General features: G+C 64.8%; 3 protein-coding genes across 4 annotated transcripts in view; 1 reads left to right on the plus strand and 2 right to left on the minus strand.

Moving 5' to 3' along the window:
• Positions 1–556: 556 nt before the first annotated feature.
• MST1R (macrophage stimulating 1 receptor) lies at positions 557–8682 on the minus strand. Its single transcript, XM_017819864.1, has 21 exons — positions 8573–8682; positions 6849–8156; positions 5469–5657; positions 5264–5389; positions 5016–5186; positions 4653–4822; positions 4386–4563; positions 4140–4285; positions 3865–4023; positions 3575–3668; positions 3241–3468; positions 3013–3159; positions 2779–2938; positions 2603–2695; positions 2292–2519; positions 2131–2211; positions 1876–2057; positions 1693–1802; positions 1431–1596; positions 1221–1357; positions 557–1142 (listed from the first exon to the last, which is right to left on the minus strand). The coding sequence occupies exons 2-21, from the start codon at positions 8067–8069 to the stop codon at positions 875–877; spliced, it is 4254 nt and encodes a 1417-aa protein (XP_017675353.1). The 5' UTR covers positions 8070–8156; positions 8573–8682; the 3' UTR covers positions 557–874.
• A 1259-nt stretch (positions 8683–9941) lies between these two features.
• Positions 9942–14979, minus strand: MON1A (MON1 homolog A, secretory trafficking associated). The gene is made up of 6 exons (XM_017820070.1): positions 14825–14979; positions 13582–13723; positions 12874–13341; positions 11926–12691; positions 11683–11830; positions 9942–11246 (listed from the first exon to the last, which is right to left on the minus strand). Exons 2-6 carry the CDS (start codon positions 13706–13708, stop codon positions 11106–11108), a joined length of 1650 nt encoding a protein of 549 aa, XP_017675559.1. The 5' UTR covers positions 13709–13723; positions 14825–14979; the 3' UTR covers positions 9942–11105.
• A 160-nt stretch (positions 14980–15139) lies between these two features.
• The window catches only part of RBM6 (RNA binding motif protein 6), a 57344-nt gene continuing 56829 nt past the window's right edge, over positions 15140–15654 (plus strand). Inside the window, exon 1 of one of the 2 annotated variants that reach the window (XM_017820052.1) lies at positions 15140–15215. The gene's annotated coding sequence lies outside the window, so the exon portion shown is untranslated. The remainder of the gene's footprint in view (positions 15216–15654) is intronic. The other variant, XM_017820053.1, reaches the window with a different exon arrangement.

The raw sequence follows: 15654 nt of genomic DNA on the forward strand, positions 1-15654 counted from the left end.
CAGGGGCACCGTGACCCATGTGCCAGGTAGTTACACCCCAGGGACATCATCACCCCATGTCCAGGAGCACAGTGCTCCCCACACTGCCTCACACCCCACAGCCACACTGACCATGAGCTGAATGTGGCTGGGAAGGGGACTTTTAGGAAAAACCTCCCAGACAGCCCAAGCTCAGGGGGCCATGGTGGGACACAGGGCACACAGGGGAGCCCCGGCATGGTGGGCACCGGGGGACAGTGTTGGTGTGGCCACGCCAGCACTGGTGTGCAGGTGCCCTCCCGTGGCTGGCACAGGAACGGTGGGTGGACCCTCACCTGCACCCCCGGTGAGGTGGGTGCCCCCAGAGGTTGGTGGTAAGACCATCCCCTCCCCGGGCAGGGGGAAAAGGGTGCTGCCCACCTGGGCATGGCCTCTTCAAAGACACAGCCCCAGCCAGGGAAAAAATATAATTATGTTTTAATGAGTGATTTGAGCAGCCAACAGGTTGAAAATGCCATGGGAGCCCTGGGAGGGCCAGGCCACCCCACAGCACCCGGCAGGGCTCCACTTGGGCCTCCATGGCACCTGCTACTGTGGGGCTGAGCCCCAAATCCCACAGCACAGCCTCATCACTGTGGGGCTGAGTCCCCCCACACCCAGCCAGCTCAGGACTGAGGCCCCCAGCACCTCATGGCATGGGACCAAGTGTGGGGAGCACCCAGCAGGGTCTGGGTGTGAGCCATGGGAGAGCATCCCACAGCACCCATCTGCCTCCCAGCACCCATCCCATAGGGAAGGTGCCCCATAGCATCTGGCTGCATGCTGCATCCCTCCTCAGGGGAGTGTGTCCATGGTGTATGGGGGTCCAGGAGTCCCTCCAGTGCAGGGCATCCCATCAGCACAAGGACGCATCCTCCTCCTCTTCTTCCTCCTCTTCCTCCTCCTCCTCATTATCCCTGTCCTCATTTTCGCTATCAGGCAGCTGCCCCGGAGGGGCAGGAGGAAAGGGGGGGCCCCAATCCAGGCTGGTGTAGGTGACAGCCAGGTTGACGTAGTGCTCACCCTCCAGTGTGGCCAGGACATGCTCCAGCTCTCCCACCAGCCCCGTGAAGGACGGTCTCTCCTCGGGCGCTGGTGCCCAGCAGCTCAGCATCACTCGGTACCTGCCCCGACACCTCAGTCAGTGCTGGCAGCCCCCCGGGACAACCCTCACCATCCTGCCCACCCCCAGCCCCACTCACAGCGTGTCAGGGCAGTGGGAGGGCTGTGGCAGGCGTCTCCCCTGCAGCAGGTAGCGGGCCATGTCGTAGGGGTCCACCTCGGGGTACGGCGATGCCCCTCGTGTCAGCAGCTCCCACATGAGCACGCCAAAGGACCACTGCCGAGCAGAGAGCTGCTGTTGAGATGCAGGCAGGATGGGGATGGGGGACAGGGAAAGGCATTGTGCCTACCACATCTGATTTGGTGGTGAATTTTTGGGTCTGGAGGCTCTCCAGTGCCATCCACTTGACGGGCAGCTTGGCGTGCCGGTGCTGCCGGATGCTGTAGTATTCCTTGCCAAACACATCCCGTGCCAGCCCAAAGTCAGCCACCTTCACTGTCAGCATCTCGTCCAGCCTGGGGGGACACCGAGTTGAGGTGGGGACCCCTGGGCACATCCAGACCCACGGGGTGACCCCGTAGTGGGGATCTGGCAGTTACAGTCACACTCACATGCAGTTCCTGGCTGCCAGGTCCCGATGCACAAACTTCTTCTGGGCCAGGTACTCCATGCCCAGGGCTACCTGCAGCCCGAAGCCTATGAGCTCCTTCATTGTGGTGCTCTGTGGGATGGGAGCAGTGAGCAGGGCAACCTTGGCTCCCCACCACCCTCTGCCCCCCGGGGTACCCCCCTACCCTCTCCTGGGCGCGGATGAACTGGCGCAGGTCCCCGTGGCGCATGTAGGGCAGGACGACGAGAGGCAGCCCGTGGCGGGGCAGGCACACCCCCAGCAGCGAGAGCACCTGAGGGTGGTGGAAGCTCTTCATGAGGATGCCCTCGCGCAGGAACTCCTCTACCTCCTCCAGGTCCGTGATGCCTGCCGAGAGCTGAGCTGTGGAGCGCTCCGCTGCCGTGCCGCGGGACCGTGCATGGGAGCGGGCGCTACTCACGGTGCAGGGACTTGACGGCGCAGTGGAGGTCTCCCAGCAGTGGGTCTGAGTAGGTGCCATGGTAGACGCTGCCGAAGTGCCCTGCAGGGACAGGTGGCACAAAGCTGGCACCGCACAGAGCCAGCAGGTGATGCCACGGCCAAATCGGGCTGCAGAGTCACCTTTGCCGATGACCCGGTGGCGATGGGTGACAAGCCGCTCCTCGGGAATGAGAATGTCCTTCACCTCCTCCAACAGCTCCGGCCGCAGGTCCTCCAAGCAGCAGGATGTGGCTCTGAGCAGGGGCATGGGGGATCCACCACCTGCTGCACTGGCACCAGCACCAGCACTGGCACTGGTGATTCGTATGCGGGTCCCCATGGGGCTGGGAGTGCCTGCTGTGTTCAGCACTGTCAGGACAGGCAGAGGCAGGGTGAGGGCTGGCAGTACCCAGCACCCATCACCCCACCATCCACCTGTGACACCCACTTACCCAGCACCTCCCTGTAGTCGACGCCGGGGCGCTGGGTGGTGACAGGGGGGTCGCTGCGGCCGGGCTGCACCAGCAGCTCCAGGTTCTCCGTCCCTGTGGGCAGCAGTGGGGTGGGTGGGGGGCAGCATGGTGGGGGGCTGGGAGGCATCAGTGTGTCCAGCGAGCACGGCACTCACCTCGCCTCTTCCTCCAGTACCAACGGAGCAGCATGGCAGCCAGGATGCAGCAGACCATGAAGGTGATGCCAATGCCCAGGGCCAGGCTGGCAGCCAGATCCAGCGAGGTGGGGGGGGACAGCACCCAGCCCAGTGCCTCGCAGGCACCATTCACACAGATCTGGAGGAGCATGGGCTCAGCAGGGATGGGATGGGGGATGTGGGGGGGTGGTTGCCCATCTAGGGGGTGCCTACCTCCACGGGGGCCCCAGCGGGGGGCAGGAGCAGCTCCCGGGGCAGGCGGCACGTCACCTCGTTGTTCAGGACGTTGGGGTGGCAGTCCCGGCCCCCCACTGTCATGGTGATGTTCATGCAGGTGGCCAAGGCGTTCAGGCCCGCTTGCTGCCCAGACACAGAGCCCTAAGCCTGGGGGTCCTGGTAGTGGGACCCCCTGCCCTGGCTCACCCCACTGCCCCCACGTACGTGCACCTCGATCTCATCATCGCCAGGCTTGAGGCGGAGGCGCCCGCCCTCCGGCTTCAAGGGGAAGATCTTGGGCCGGGAGTAGTAGTGGAGGTGGAAGAGCCAGTGGCCGTCAGCACCGTCCAGCAGCACGCTCAGGTTCCCCAGCACCACATCGACCTTGCCCTTGAAGGGGAAGGCTGGACTGCGGCACAGCAGCCGCTCTGGTGCCAGCGGGTCCTCACACTCCTGCAGGCAGGGGGATGCTGGGCACTGGCACAGAATGATGCCCACCAGGGGATTGGGGTGGGCAGGGCAGGGTTAGGGGGTGATGGCCTCCCACCCAGGTGCTTACTGTGGCTTTGGTAATCACACCTCTGGCTTCAAAGCGGATCTTGGCGCGATACACGGAGTCCAGGTGGGTGCCAATGATGGTGAGCATCGAGCCCCTATGACAGGCAGGGATCAGGGCCACAGGGCATATATCATCCCCAGGGTGCATGTGGTCCCTGGGGTGCACGTGGTCCCCAAGGTGCGTGTGGTGCCTGGGATGCATGCGATCCCCAGCGGCTCATCCAGCCCAGCCAGCACAGTGGGAAGCCAGGAATGTCCCCCCACCCAAGGGAAGGGAGCCCTTGGACTTACTCATAGCTGCAGTTGGGGATGATAGCCAACACAGAGGGGTCAGGGCGGTACTGGAATGGCAGCGGGGCTGAGAATGCCTCCCCATCGATCCACAGGGCCACCCAGGCTGCACCCAGGCCACTGGCAGCAGGAGCCGTGCATTGAATTGTCCCATTGTCACTGGGGATGCAGCAGCCATGGTTGGAGGGGACAGCAGGACTGCAGGGGTTCTCTGTGCTGGTTCCCATGCCAGGGACCCCACTGTGCTTGCTGGTGGGGGCAGGGCGGGGGCATACCTGGGCTGCCCGGTCAGGGCACACTCGGAGCCATTGACCATCACCCTCCAGCTGCTCCCTGAGGAGAGGTGGGCGCCATGGAGCGAGAGGTGGGTGCCACCCCCCCGGGGGCCAAACGGGGGGTGCAGGGCTCTGATGCGTGGCTCCTGAGCAGAGATGGGGTCAGTGGAATGGGTGGCGGGGTGATCCAAACCCCTCAAACCCTGCCAGGGGGCAGCTGGGGTGACTGCCAGTGCAGGACCATACCACGAAGATGAAGCCACCAAGGGTGGAGGAGCCTTGGACATGGAAGCCAGAGGGTCTGGAGGGCTCCTCCACAGTGAGCACCACGTTGGCTGGGCCCCTTGCTGCTGCCAGCCCCCCGGGCTCCAGCTCACACACCAGCACGTCCACAAACTCCTTGCGGCGGGAGGTGGGCAGGGGTCTGCAGGGCAGGGTTGGGGTTCAGGCCCAGGCCAGGGAGCAGCCCCAAAACCCTCTCTGCCACTGTTCCCTCCCAGCACCAGCACACACCTGTAGCTCTTGATCTCCTGTGGCAGCACAGTGCAGCCTCGCTGTCCCACTGTCACCCGGTAGGCAGCGGGGGGGCTGTGGCTGGGGTCAGGGTCCGAGTGGGAGCGGAAGGTCATGCCGCAGAGAGTGACCCGTGTCCGACCCCGCAGCGGGGCACTCCGGGGGTGGAACTGTGGGAGAATCACCGATGACACTGAGAGCCCTGACCAGTGATGGTTGCAGGTCCAGAAAGCCCCTTCCCTGAGGGACACAACACCCATCATGGGGAGGGGGTCCCACCACACACCACCCCATTTGCCACTTCCCTCCCCATCCGAGTGCATGGGAGCTGTGGGCAGCAGGGGGACGGCGGAGCAGACCTACGTCAGTGAGGACGGGTGGGCAGCTGTCCTGGACCCAGGGGCCAGCGCACTCGTGGCGGCGCGTGCACCCATCCCCACACCAGCCACAGCCCATGAAGCGCTCGGCACGCAGGCAGCGCTGGCACGTGGAGAAGTGGCGGCAGCCGGGGCCGGTGACATTCAGGCGCCACACCTGGGGATGCAGAGTGGAAGTGAGGGGGGCATGTGGGGCTCAGTGCCTGCCCTACTCCCCCAGCCCCCCCCACTCACCTTGGTGCCCGCAGTGAAGAACAGCGAGTGGCTCTGTGACCCCATGGCACCCTGCACCGGCCCTGGCTCCCCCAGGGAGAAGTTGGCCATGGTCAGAAGGTAGGAGCTGGAGCGCTGGAGCACTATCTGCAGTGGGGCAGAGTGTGGGGCTGAGTGCGCCCCACAGCTCACTGGGACACCCATCCCACCCAGCTCCTCATCTCACCTGGAAGATGCGTCCCTCTGCTGTGCCCAGGTGGGCCACAGTGACATTCCCCAGGGTGGTGACAAAGATGGAGGTGAGGAGGACACTGGCCAGGTGCCCATTGAACAGGTCCACCTTGTGGGAGGCAGCGGGAACGAGGGTGGGCTGGTCCCAGCAGCTGGTGTTTATCACCGGTGCTGAGAGGTTCACCTACAGCCAAGAACAGTGTGGGTGCCTTGAAACCGGCCCTGGCGACCTGACTTCCCCACACCCTCATAAGTGGGTACCAGCTCCAGCTGTGAGACATTTTGGGGCAGCACCAAACTGCTCAAGTTCCCCTCCAGGCTGGGAAAACTTTGGGGAAAAAAACACATCCGCAGCCACTCCCGTAACCCTCGTGTGGCGTCAGATCCTGTCCTCCCCTCCCACTCCATCTGGATGTGGTTATCGGGTGCCGGCACCATGGGATGCACACCCCAACCCCAGCCCTCCCTGGCCCCTGAAGCTTGGGGGGGGGTGGGGTTGAAGGAGGACACCAGGAGCCACGGTGTCCCCATTGGACACCCCTGATAAATGGGGCTGGGGTCCCCCCTGGGCTCGCCCTGCTGCAGAGTGAGTCAGCAGCAGTGAGCTGTCTGCTCCGTGTGGGAAGAGGAGGGGATTTGGCTGCACCTTGCCCTGTGCCTGGCTGAGAACACCAAAACTCGTGTCACGTGCTGGGACGAGGGGGCCCTGCCGGGGTGCCCACCCATTTGTGTCCTGGCCATGCCGGGGCTTGTACCTGGGACACGGTGTTCCTGCCCTGCGGCTGCGGCAGACGAGGAACCCCGGTGACTAATTGCACTTCCGCCTGTGGTTTATTTGCCCAGAGAAGGCGGTGGTTGAGCCCGGGGGACAAGGCAGGAGCAGCCAGCACCTCACAGCACCTCACGCATCCACTCTGGGGACCACCGAGGCCCCGCAGCTTCCCTGTCCCTCCTCCACATAAACAAGCTGGAGAGGTTGGCTGGGATCCAGGGACAGTCACCACGGGGGCTGGAGTCGGTGCTTGTGGGGAGGCCACAGCAGGAGAGGGACTGTTAGCCCAGTGCAGGGCACGCAGCAGTGCGCCCATGTGCTGAGATGTGTTTGTGAGGTGGGGAGTTCAACCGGATCCCCACCAGCACCCTGTCTCCTCCTCAGTGCGGCCGGGCCTGCTGGAGCACAAAGGCCCCTGTAATAGGTAGTGGGTGGCTGCTGGGCTGACTCACACCTGAGTGACGCTGCTCTCCCCCTGCCCTACCCCACCCCACCATCCACCCCACTCTACCAGCGCTTCCCAGCATGCTGTCCCCATCTCCCCATGTCCCAGACGACCCCCAGGCCCCTCAGGCTGGACGTGGCGCAGGGCAGAGCACTCACGTTGTGTGGGCAGTACTCCACCGGCTGGAAGAAGCTGAGCCCCCGCAGCAGTGGCTGGTGCCCGATGCCACAGCACTTCTCCATGCCCTCCTCCATGGCCTGGTTGAGGAGGCGAATCGGGAAGGCACAGACAGCCGAGTTCTCCCGTGGCACCAGGCTCTCCGGCTGGCTCTCGGCGAAGGCACCGAAGAGCACCGTGTCGGTGTCGTTGATGCCGAGGTCACGGGCCAAGCGGGCACCAGGGCGGGCAGTGTGGGCTGCCTGCAGCACGTTGTAGGCAACATCCCGCTCAGCATCCTCCTCGCCACTGCGCCGCCGGCGCCGGCGCTTGGACTCAAAGCGGCAGTCGAGGACGAGCTCGCGGTAGCGACGCAGGTCACGCTCGTGGGTGCTGAGCCGTGCCAAGCGTGTGTGGTACACGGTCGAGCCCGGCCGCTCCAGCTGCACCATCAGGAAGTAGACGTGGTCCCCATCGGCAAAGGAGTGCACATAGTGGATGGTGTAGTTGTCACGGTATCGCGGCAGCACCGTCAGCCACTGGAAATCACCCGAAAAGCCGTCCAAAGTGCCCTTCAGTCTGCGGACGGACATTGACTGTGGGCTGTACTGGGCTGCCACGCTGCTGTTGATGGTGGAGCCGAGGTAGAAGAAAGAGGCATAGGAGGTGGCCACCACGGTGGCACTGGTCCCCAGGGGGCTGGCCACGCAGTCGGGGCACAATGTGGGGCTGTTGCCCGTGGCCGAGTACAGGCAGTGTGTGGCTGTGATGGCCACCTTACCATCCCGCACCTCCAGCTGGTGCTGGTAGCACAGCCCATGCCGTGATGTGCCACAGCTGTACAGCCACGGCTCCAGTGGGTCCAGCAGCAGCAGGACATTGTCCGTGTCCTCAGGGCCATCCGTGGTGGCTGGGCACAGGCGACAGATCTCACACTTGGCATTGCCCACTGGGCCGGTGACAAGGACGGAGAGGAGGTGCAGCTCGGCACTGGCCAGCAGGATGCGGTTACGGACGGCCACAAAGACGGCGACTGTACCATCAGAGTCATCGAAGACAGCAACGTTCTGGATGGGGCTGCCGGCGTCGAGGCCAGGCAGCGTGTAGGGGACAGAGAAGTTCCTGGTGGAGCTGAATGGGATGCGGGGGCACTGCCAGGCACCAGCGCCCAGCGGGACCAGGGCGAGCACCAGCCAGAGGCACACGAGGCACAACAGGCCCATGCTGTGCAGTGCCACTGCTGTGAGGTTACTGACGGTGCTCAGCACCCAGTGGGGTCGGAACACACAGAGGATGGGCCACCATCACATCTGCCAAAATAAAGGAGGAAGGGTTTTACCCACTGCTTTTAGGCGAGGACCCTGGGCACTGCCACAGCTGGGTGTGCTGGTGTCCCCAGGGGCCAGATGATGAGGGGTGCTGCCAGGAGAGGATTGGCCACACCAAACCTCTTCCCAAATACCATGATCGGCAGGTGAAGCCAAGCTCCCTGTGGCATGGGGACAAATCCTGCCTTCTGCCACCTCCAGACCCCGCCTGTCATGCTGGGGCACCTCTGCCTTGCAATGACCCCTCCCAGGGACTGGGATGGGTACCCTGCCAGCCCCCCAGGACAGCGACGGGGACCGGGGATCCCCGCGGGACTGGGACAAGGCCCCCGCCAGCCTCCCGAGACAGGGACCCCGACGTACTCCCGGTCTCCACCCCCGGCCCCGCCGCGGCTCACCGGGTCCGGAGTCCTCGTTAGGTCCGTCTGCCCCCCCCACGTCCGTGCGGTGCGGTCCGATCCCGCGGTGCCAGGCGGCGTGGGGCTCACCTGGGCGCTGCCGTGCCGTGCCGTGCCAGGGCAGGGCGGGCGGAGCGGAGCGGGGCCGGGATGGAGCAGGCGAGGTGGGACGGGGCGGGGCGGGGACGGCACAGAGCGGAACGGGGCGGGCGGGTCCTGCCCCCGCGCCGCCGGGGGCTCCCCGAGGGCCGGCACAGCCACACGCAGCCCAGGGGTACGGGGGTGCTCGGGAACACGCAGCTCGGGGTGCCCGCTGAGCACCTCGGGGGGACAGACATGGGTGGGCACGGTGCCCGAGAGCGACACGGATGGGAGCAGAGGCCCTTGACCGGGACAGGGGGCAGGGCTGGCGCGGCGCCTGGGGTGCCCACCGCAGGTCGGGGTGGCCGTCGGATGGCTGGGAGGCGGCTGCCGGCATCCCGGGGCACGGGTGGGGTCCTGCATGTTGGTACCCTCGGCCACAGATTCCAGTTCCCTTGCCATAGGGGCGGTCTACACCCTGACACATGGAATCGAACTTGTCGCTTCCCCAAAGCTCCCACTCTAGCACCGCGTTTGCTGCTCACTTCCAGGCGAACGGGGCAGCCTTTGCGGGGTGTGGCAGGCTCAGAAGCAGGGTTCCAAGCCGGGGAACAAGAGCAGGGCTGAGGCAGCCAAAGTTTTGCGAGGGCAGCCGTGGGGGTTAATTCTGCTGTGCCCACTCTGTTTCTCATGTCCCTTTCCTCCCCGCGGTGGCAGGCAGTGCCAGCACTACACTTCCAGGGATGCAGGAAGATGCTTTATATCTCGGTCCATACGTGGATTTGCCCTCCAAGTGCCCCGCTGCCCTCGGACCCTGGGGCTGCGGGTCCCTTTGCACATGGACTTCTCCTTCAGCTGAGCAGGGCGCTGCCTCACGCAGCCGGGGACTTTGGTCCTGAACACTCCGAAAATGGGCCCTCCTGTCCCTGCCACCTGGCCGGCCCCGCCCTCCCAGGCTCCCGCCCCGCGTTGTGCAAGGCCCGGCAGTTCCGTTGGCCCCGGGCCTTACTCAACAGCTCCTTCCTCCGGCTGCGCCTCTCGGCTCGGTTTCGACATGAGCTGGCCCCGGCCAGCTCAGCCCGGGGATTTCGCCGCTCCCAGTCTCCAGCCAGCGCCGCCTCCTGCCAGCACAGCCCCGGCGGCCTCACGCCGCTCCCGGCCAGCTTTCCTGGCTCCCAGCGGGTCCCCAGGGCTGGACTGAACCGTATCCAATCTTGGACCAAACTTCCCCCTCAGCTTGGTTATCCCCCCACTCCAGCAGACAAAAACGAATGCGACAAGTCTTGACTTAGGGTCCATATAATGTTTATGAGCAAAGACAAGCGATTACACTCTGGCAGGAGGATAAACACAGGAGCAGATCCCTGTGCTAGCCCTGCCGGGTCCTTCTCAGCTCCTTTGCTGTCAGAGTGCCATCCTCAAACACCTGCCCCAGCACTACCCAGACAGCCCCAAAACATGGAGTTCACAGATGCTCAGCCCCACACCAGTGCCTGGGGATGTCTGGGGAGTAGGTGGCCCCTGTGCAGCAAGCTCAGCATAACTGGCTCAAGGGGCTGGGTTTGGGGGCAGGTGCTCCTGTGCCAAGGGGAAGACCCTCCTTGGGCTGGGGGGCACCAGGGCCCTGTGCCGGCGGAGTCTCCCAGGGGCTGTGCTTGAGCTGTCCATTTAGGGTTCACTACCCAGAGCCAGCACCATGAGCCCACAAACAACCTGATGGACACCTTGGCACCCCAGATCTCTCTGGAGCTCCTCTGTGTCCTCATGGGGAGGTGGGCAGGACCCTGCTGTCCCAGCTGAGGCAGGCTGACCCACCCTGCCTGCCAGCATCCCCAGGGACATCCTTTTCACAGCCACAGTGGGAAGGGTCAGGGCTCATACAGATGCCAAAGGGGCAAACCTGCAGTGGGACTGCCAGGGACTCCCTGGCACTTGGGAGGTCCAGCTCCCCCAGGGCAGGAAGAGCAGTGTGTGCCCCAGACCAGCCCTGTCCCCTGCCTGGGTAGTGTCACCCGCCATCTGCAGGCACAGCAGCACTGGGGTCCCCACCTCTCCCCTGGGGACCCTCACCCTTGGCACAGCCACAGGATGCCAGAGGAGATGACAGGCACAGGCAGCGGGACCTGGGGGCTCTGCTCCTCTGCTCCCCTCCAGCAACCCAGGGTACCAACAGCCCCACTCCAGGGACAGAGCCGGGGGACCAGAGAGGAAGGGCAGCCCCCCAGCTGGGGCACTGCCTGCAGCTGAGAAAGTCCTGCTCACCCCTTTCCCTTCCCCCGTGCACCCCATCTCAAACATTCAGGTTGGACAGTCCCACAGGGGGGTTTCTCTGTGCTCTGGGATCCCACCATGCCCTCTCCCCCAGACACATGGCCTGTGAATCCCTGGGAATGGGCTCCCCAGCACAGCGGGGGCTCTCTCCCAGCTGGCAGCACGCCCGGGGTCATGCCCATCAGTATGTCTGGGGTGTGAGGATGAAGAGTCGGTCTTCCTCCTTGCGGATCCACTTCATGAGCTTGTTGACAGCACTGATGGCACCGGCCTTGGTCCCCAGGGGACTGTAGCATACATAGAGCTCAAAGGCGTTGGTTACCTGGGAGAAGGAATGGGATACATGCTGGGAACAGGACTGTGCACCACTTGGAGCTGGCATTGCATCTTCCCACCATGGGCTACTGGGAATAGGCACAGGAGCTCCAGTGCAGGGACATGAGGTGGTACCCTAAATGGGTGGCATCTGGTTTGCTCAGAAGTGGGAGGACCAAACCCCGGAGTTTGCACCCAGAGTGGGTTTTCTCCACAGCACTGAGTTCATGACAGCACATAGCACAGCCCTTGGTGCCGAAATTCACCAGCTCCTGCTGCTACCCCTGCCCGTCCCTCCCTCACACTGGGGCAAGCTCACCCCCAAACAGGCTGGAGGGCTCCCTGGGGACCATGGAGCTGGTGCTGTGTCCTGCCACCACCCCCTTTTCCTGCCACACAAGACCAGGAAAGACAGGCTCACCAAAACCCACTGACAGTCTTACCCACGCCAGGAGGTTCTCTCGGGGGCCCGTGAAGTAGATGTTTTTCAGGGGCCGTGAAGAGTTGTGGGCCCGGCTGTGCAGGTACTGGTAGAGCCCCAAGAGCCTCTCCTTCTCCTCCTCCTGCACGTAGGGAGCCTCAATCTCGGGGCTGCAGGAACACAGCACCCCGTTAGCCCCCCGGAGAAGAGGCTTGGCCCATTCCATATGCCACAGCCTTGGCCTGATGGTTCCCCAGGGCCTCACCTGGTGAAGAGCCCAGAGCTCTTGGACTTGTAGATGAAGTGCCGGAGGTCGGGGATGCCCACCTGGGCGACGCTGTAGAAGGGGGTGCGCAGGGCCTCCTGCAGGGCGTGGTGCACCCCCCGCCGCCGCAGCCGCTCCTGGAAGCGCCGCTTGCAGTCGGACACGGTGAAGAAGTCCTCGCGGTCTGTAGAGACCAGCAGCAGGCACAGGTCCATCTCCTGCTCCAGGTAGGAGATGTGGGCATGGAAGAAGCCACTGGAGTTGAACTTGGGGAGGCAAATAGGAGTCCAGGCTTCACCCTCCCGAAAGGAGGAAGAAGAGCTGATGAGGTTGAAGAGCAGGTGGAGGTCAATGGGGTGGAGGAACTGATCTTTCTTCCTCACGAGAGACACCAGCTGGTTCCCAGAGAGGAGAATGGAGAAGACCAGGCTCTTGGCCTTGGCCTGCTGCAGGCTGCTGCTGACGGCGTCCCGGACGCTGGCAGCCAGGGGCAGGCAGCGCACGGCGCCCATCAGGAAGCTGGGGTCGTGGGCCATGAGGTCCAGCAGGTTGTCGGTGATGCGCTCGGAGCCGGCCAGGAGCCGGCGCAGGTCATAGTTCTGCTTCTGCTGGAAGATGTGGTTCAGCTGGGTCCAGGTGAGCAGGCTCAGGATCTGATAGTAGATGTAGAGCAGCTCGTGGGCGATCTCCTGCTCCGACTGCCGGGTGCGTGCCACTGCCACCAGCACCAGTGGGCTCCTCCGCACGAACACCACCTTGTAGCCATCTGCTTGGGAGCGAGTCCCCGGGGGGGTGCAGGGACAGACCTGTAAGCCTGGCTTCCCAGGGCTACAGCTCTCCCCCCAGCACCAATGTGCCCCTGGGGACAGCTAACGTGGCCCAGGGCAGCAGGTGCACAGATACGCAGGTCGTGAACCCCCCATCTCATTCCCCCCCCAAGGGCTGTACCTGCATGGATGGACCGGATGGCATTTTTCTCGGCCTCCAGGAAGGACACCAGGGCCATCATGACGCCCATGGTGCTGGACAGGGCCTCCTCAGAGCCGTAGCGGGAATACACGGGCTTGCCTGCCTCGCTCAGCACGAAGACGTGCTTGCGGTGCATGCGCCAGGCGTCCATGGTCACGTCCTCCTCCTCCTTCCCCGACAGCACCGAGTCACGGCGGGGGGTCTGCGGGGACTGCTCCAGCTTCCCCTCCTTGCCCGGCCTCATCTCCTCCTCCAGGTCGAGGGCCATGCCTGTGAGCTGCGTGCTCAGCTCACTGAAGTCCTTGCTGATCTGCTCCATGCTGCTCTGCTCCCCTGGCTCCCCTCGCCGCTCCTCCGGGCTCCGCGCCACGGCCGCCCCGTCCTCGGGGCTCGTCAGGTCCTCGTAGGAGCGGGTGTGCACAAACATGGCTCCCTCCTGGCCCGCCCCTGGAATAACGGGCCATGCAGCATCTGTCCATGTGTCCCCCACACTGGGCAGAGGATGCAAAAAGGACAAGGACCTGCCTCCTCTCCCCATCCCGCAGCACCCTGGGGCGCGGGTCCTGCTCGTGCGGAGTTGCCAGTGGGCCTGTTTCCTCCTGCCTGAGGGGCTGCAGAGGGCCCAGCCCGCATGAGGACCTGCTTTTCCCCCCCTTCTCTTCCCCCGGGTTGAGCTGTGCCCCATACCTGGCTCTGTGCCCTGCGCCAGCCCCGGCGTGGGGCTCTCGGACCGCTCCGTGTGCTGCCCATCTCCTGGCGCCAGGGACCCATTGGGCACTTCCCAGCTCTTCTTCTTGTGGACATCTGCAGCCATTCCTTGGGGCAGGACCTGTATGTGACCCACAGTGTCACCTCTGTGTCCTCTCACCCTCACAGCGGGTCCTGAAATACTCTGCTGTCCAGAAGGACCATGGCAGCACCCGCGGCCTGATCCTGCTGGCTCAGCAGGCAGCACCGAGCCCTGGTGAGACGTCAGGAAAGCTGCTCTAATCCAGCAGGATTTCCTCTCTCACGCAGCCCCAGCTCTTTCCAGTCCCCTGGCCCCGGCACCTTTCATCCAGGCTTGGCCCCAATTTCCCCCGTGAAAGCCGCTCAGCCTCCCCGTGCCGGTCCCGGCAGCAAGGGGGAAGGGACACAGCCCTGGATGGGGCAAGTCCCGCACACCCGCGATCCCAGAGGCCTCATGTTTGCACAGGGCGGGTTTTATGACCCTTCTTGGCCTGGATTAGGTGGCTGCGATGGGACCAGGCTGGTGACACTCCTCCTGAGCCGGCACCGATGGTGTCACCGGGAGCCGGGTGTCCTCTACAGCCCCAGCTCTCCTGGGCAGAGCCGGCTGTGCCTCCAGCCCAGCTCCTTCCTTCCTTCCCCGGGGGAAAACCGGCCCAAAAGCGAGCACAATTGAAAGCAACAGGAGGCAGGCAGGCTGGCTGGGAGCCTGTGCCTCCGAAACTGGCTGGGGGGGAAGTTCATGGAGCGCCGGCTCTGCCCTGTGCTCCAGGACACCTCCTGCTCCCAAACCCAGCATCAGGTAATGCTGCACCCGAGGGAGCTCGAGCTCCCCCAAAATCCTGTGATAGCCCTAGAGCAGATTATGGCCCCGTCCTCAACTAGGGGAGCCGGACCCTCTCCCCAGAACCCTGTGACAGCTCTGGAGGGTGCTGGGGAGCTGGTCAGAGCTCCGTCCTGCCCTGGGGGAGCCTGTGACAGCCCTGGAGGATTCTGGGGAGCACATCAGGGCCCCGTCCTCACCTCTCCCCAACACCCTGCTGACCGTTCCGAGAGCGAGGCTCACCCCAGGACCCTCCCTCGGCCCAGCACGGACCCACCGTGACCCTTCACCCCCCAGCGCTGAGGTGTCACCGCTCCCACAGCCCCGACACGACCCAGGCCCGGGACCCCTCGCAAAGGACAACGCGCGGGGACCCACCTCCGCGGCTCCTCCCAGGGCCGCCCCGCAGCCCCCCGGGCACGGCCTAAGCGGGCCGGAGGAGGGCTCGGAGCCGGCGGCGGGCGGTCGCCTCCCGCCCTACCCCCTGTCCCGGCCCCGACCGCGGCGACACCCCGACCATCGCGGCGACCCGCCGCGCGGCATCATGGGACTTGTAGGCGGTGCGCGCCGAGCGGGATCGTGGGAGTTGTAGTCCACGCGCCCCGCAGCCACGACCGAGAGTGGGAAGCCGGGACAGGGCGGCAGGGACTACAATTCCCAACATCCCCCTCTAACCCCGCGCTCCGGGAGGGGGTCCGGAACTTCCGGGCTCTCGCCGTGGCGGCGCCGGGGCCTGTGCGCGGCGGGAGCGGCGGAGCGGGAGCAGGAGGTGAGAGGGGGCTCCCGGGGGATAAAGGGGGCGCCCGGAGTAAAGGGGGGGCTCTCTTAGCGTGGTGAGAGGGGTGAGTGGGTCCCGAGAGGCTCCTGGGGTGCGCTTGTCCCGGATAGAGGGGGTGAGGCTCTGGAGTCCGTGAGCATGGCGGGGGGGCTGGTTTGGGGTCACCCGCGGTGCGGGGATGGGCTGGGGCTGGGGGCGGCCCCGCTGCGGGGTCTGGGGCATCAGCTCCTGGCGCTGTGGGCGCGCAGCTGGGCGCTGCAGGCTCGGTGTCCTCATCGGGACCCCACGCCCCTGTGGGATGTGGGTTGTGGGGTTGCAAAGCTCGGCCCCTGGATCCCACATGGGATATCCCACGTGGAAATGTTGGGGCCTGCCGCCTATGTCATTGTCAGCTGTTGTGGTGTTTCTGGGTATCTCGTTGTTGTTCTGA

This window comes from Lepidothrix coronata, unplaced genomic scaffold (assembly GCF_001604755.1).
Source record: "Lepidothrix coronata isolate B3197 unplaced genomic scaffold, Lepidothrix_coronata-1.0 Scaffold78, whole genome shotgun sequence".
Taxonomy (NCBI): domain Eukaryota; kingdom Metazoa; phylum Chordata; class Aves; order Passeriformes; family Pipridae; genus Lepidothrix; species Lepidothrix coronata.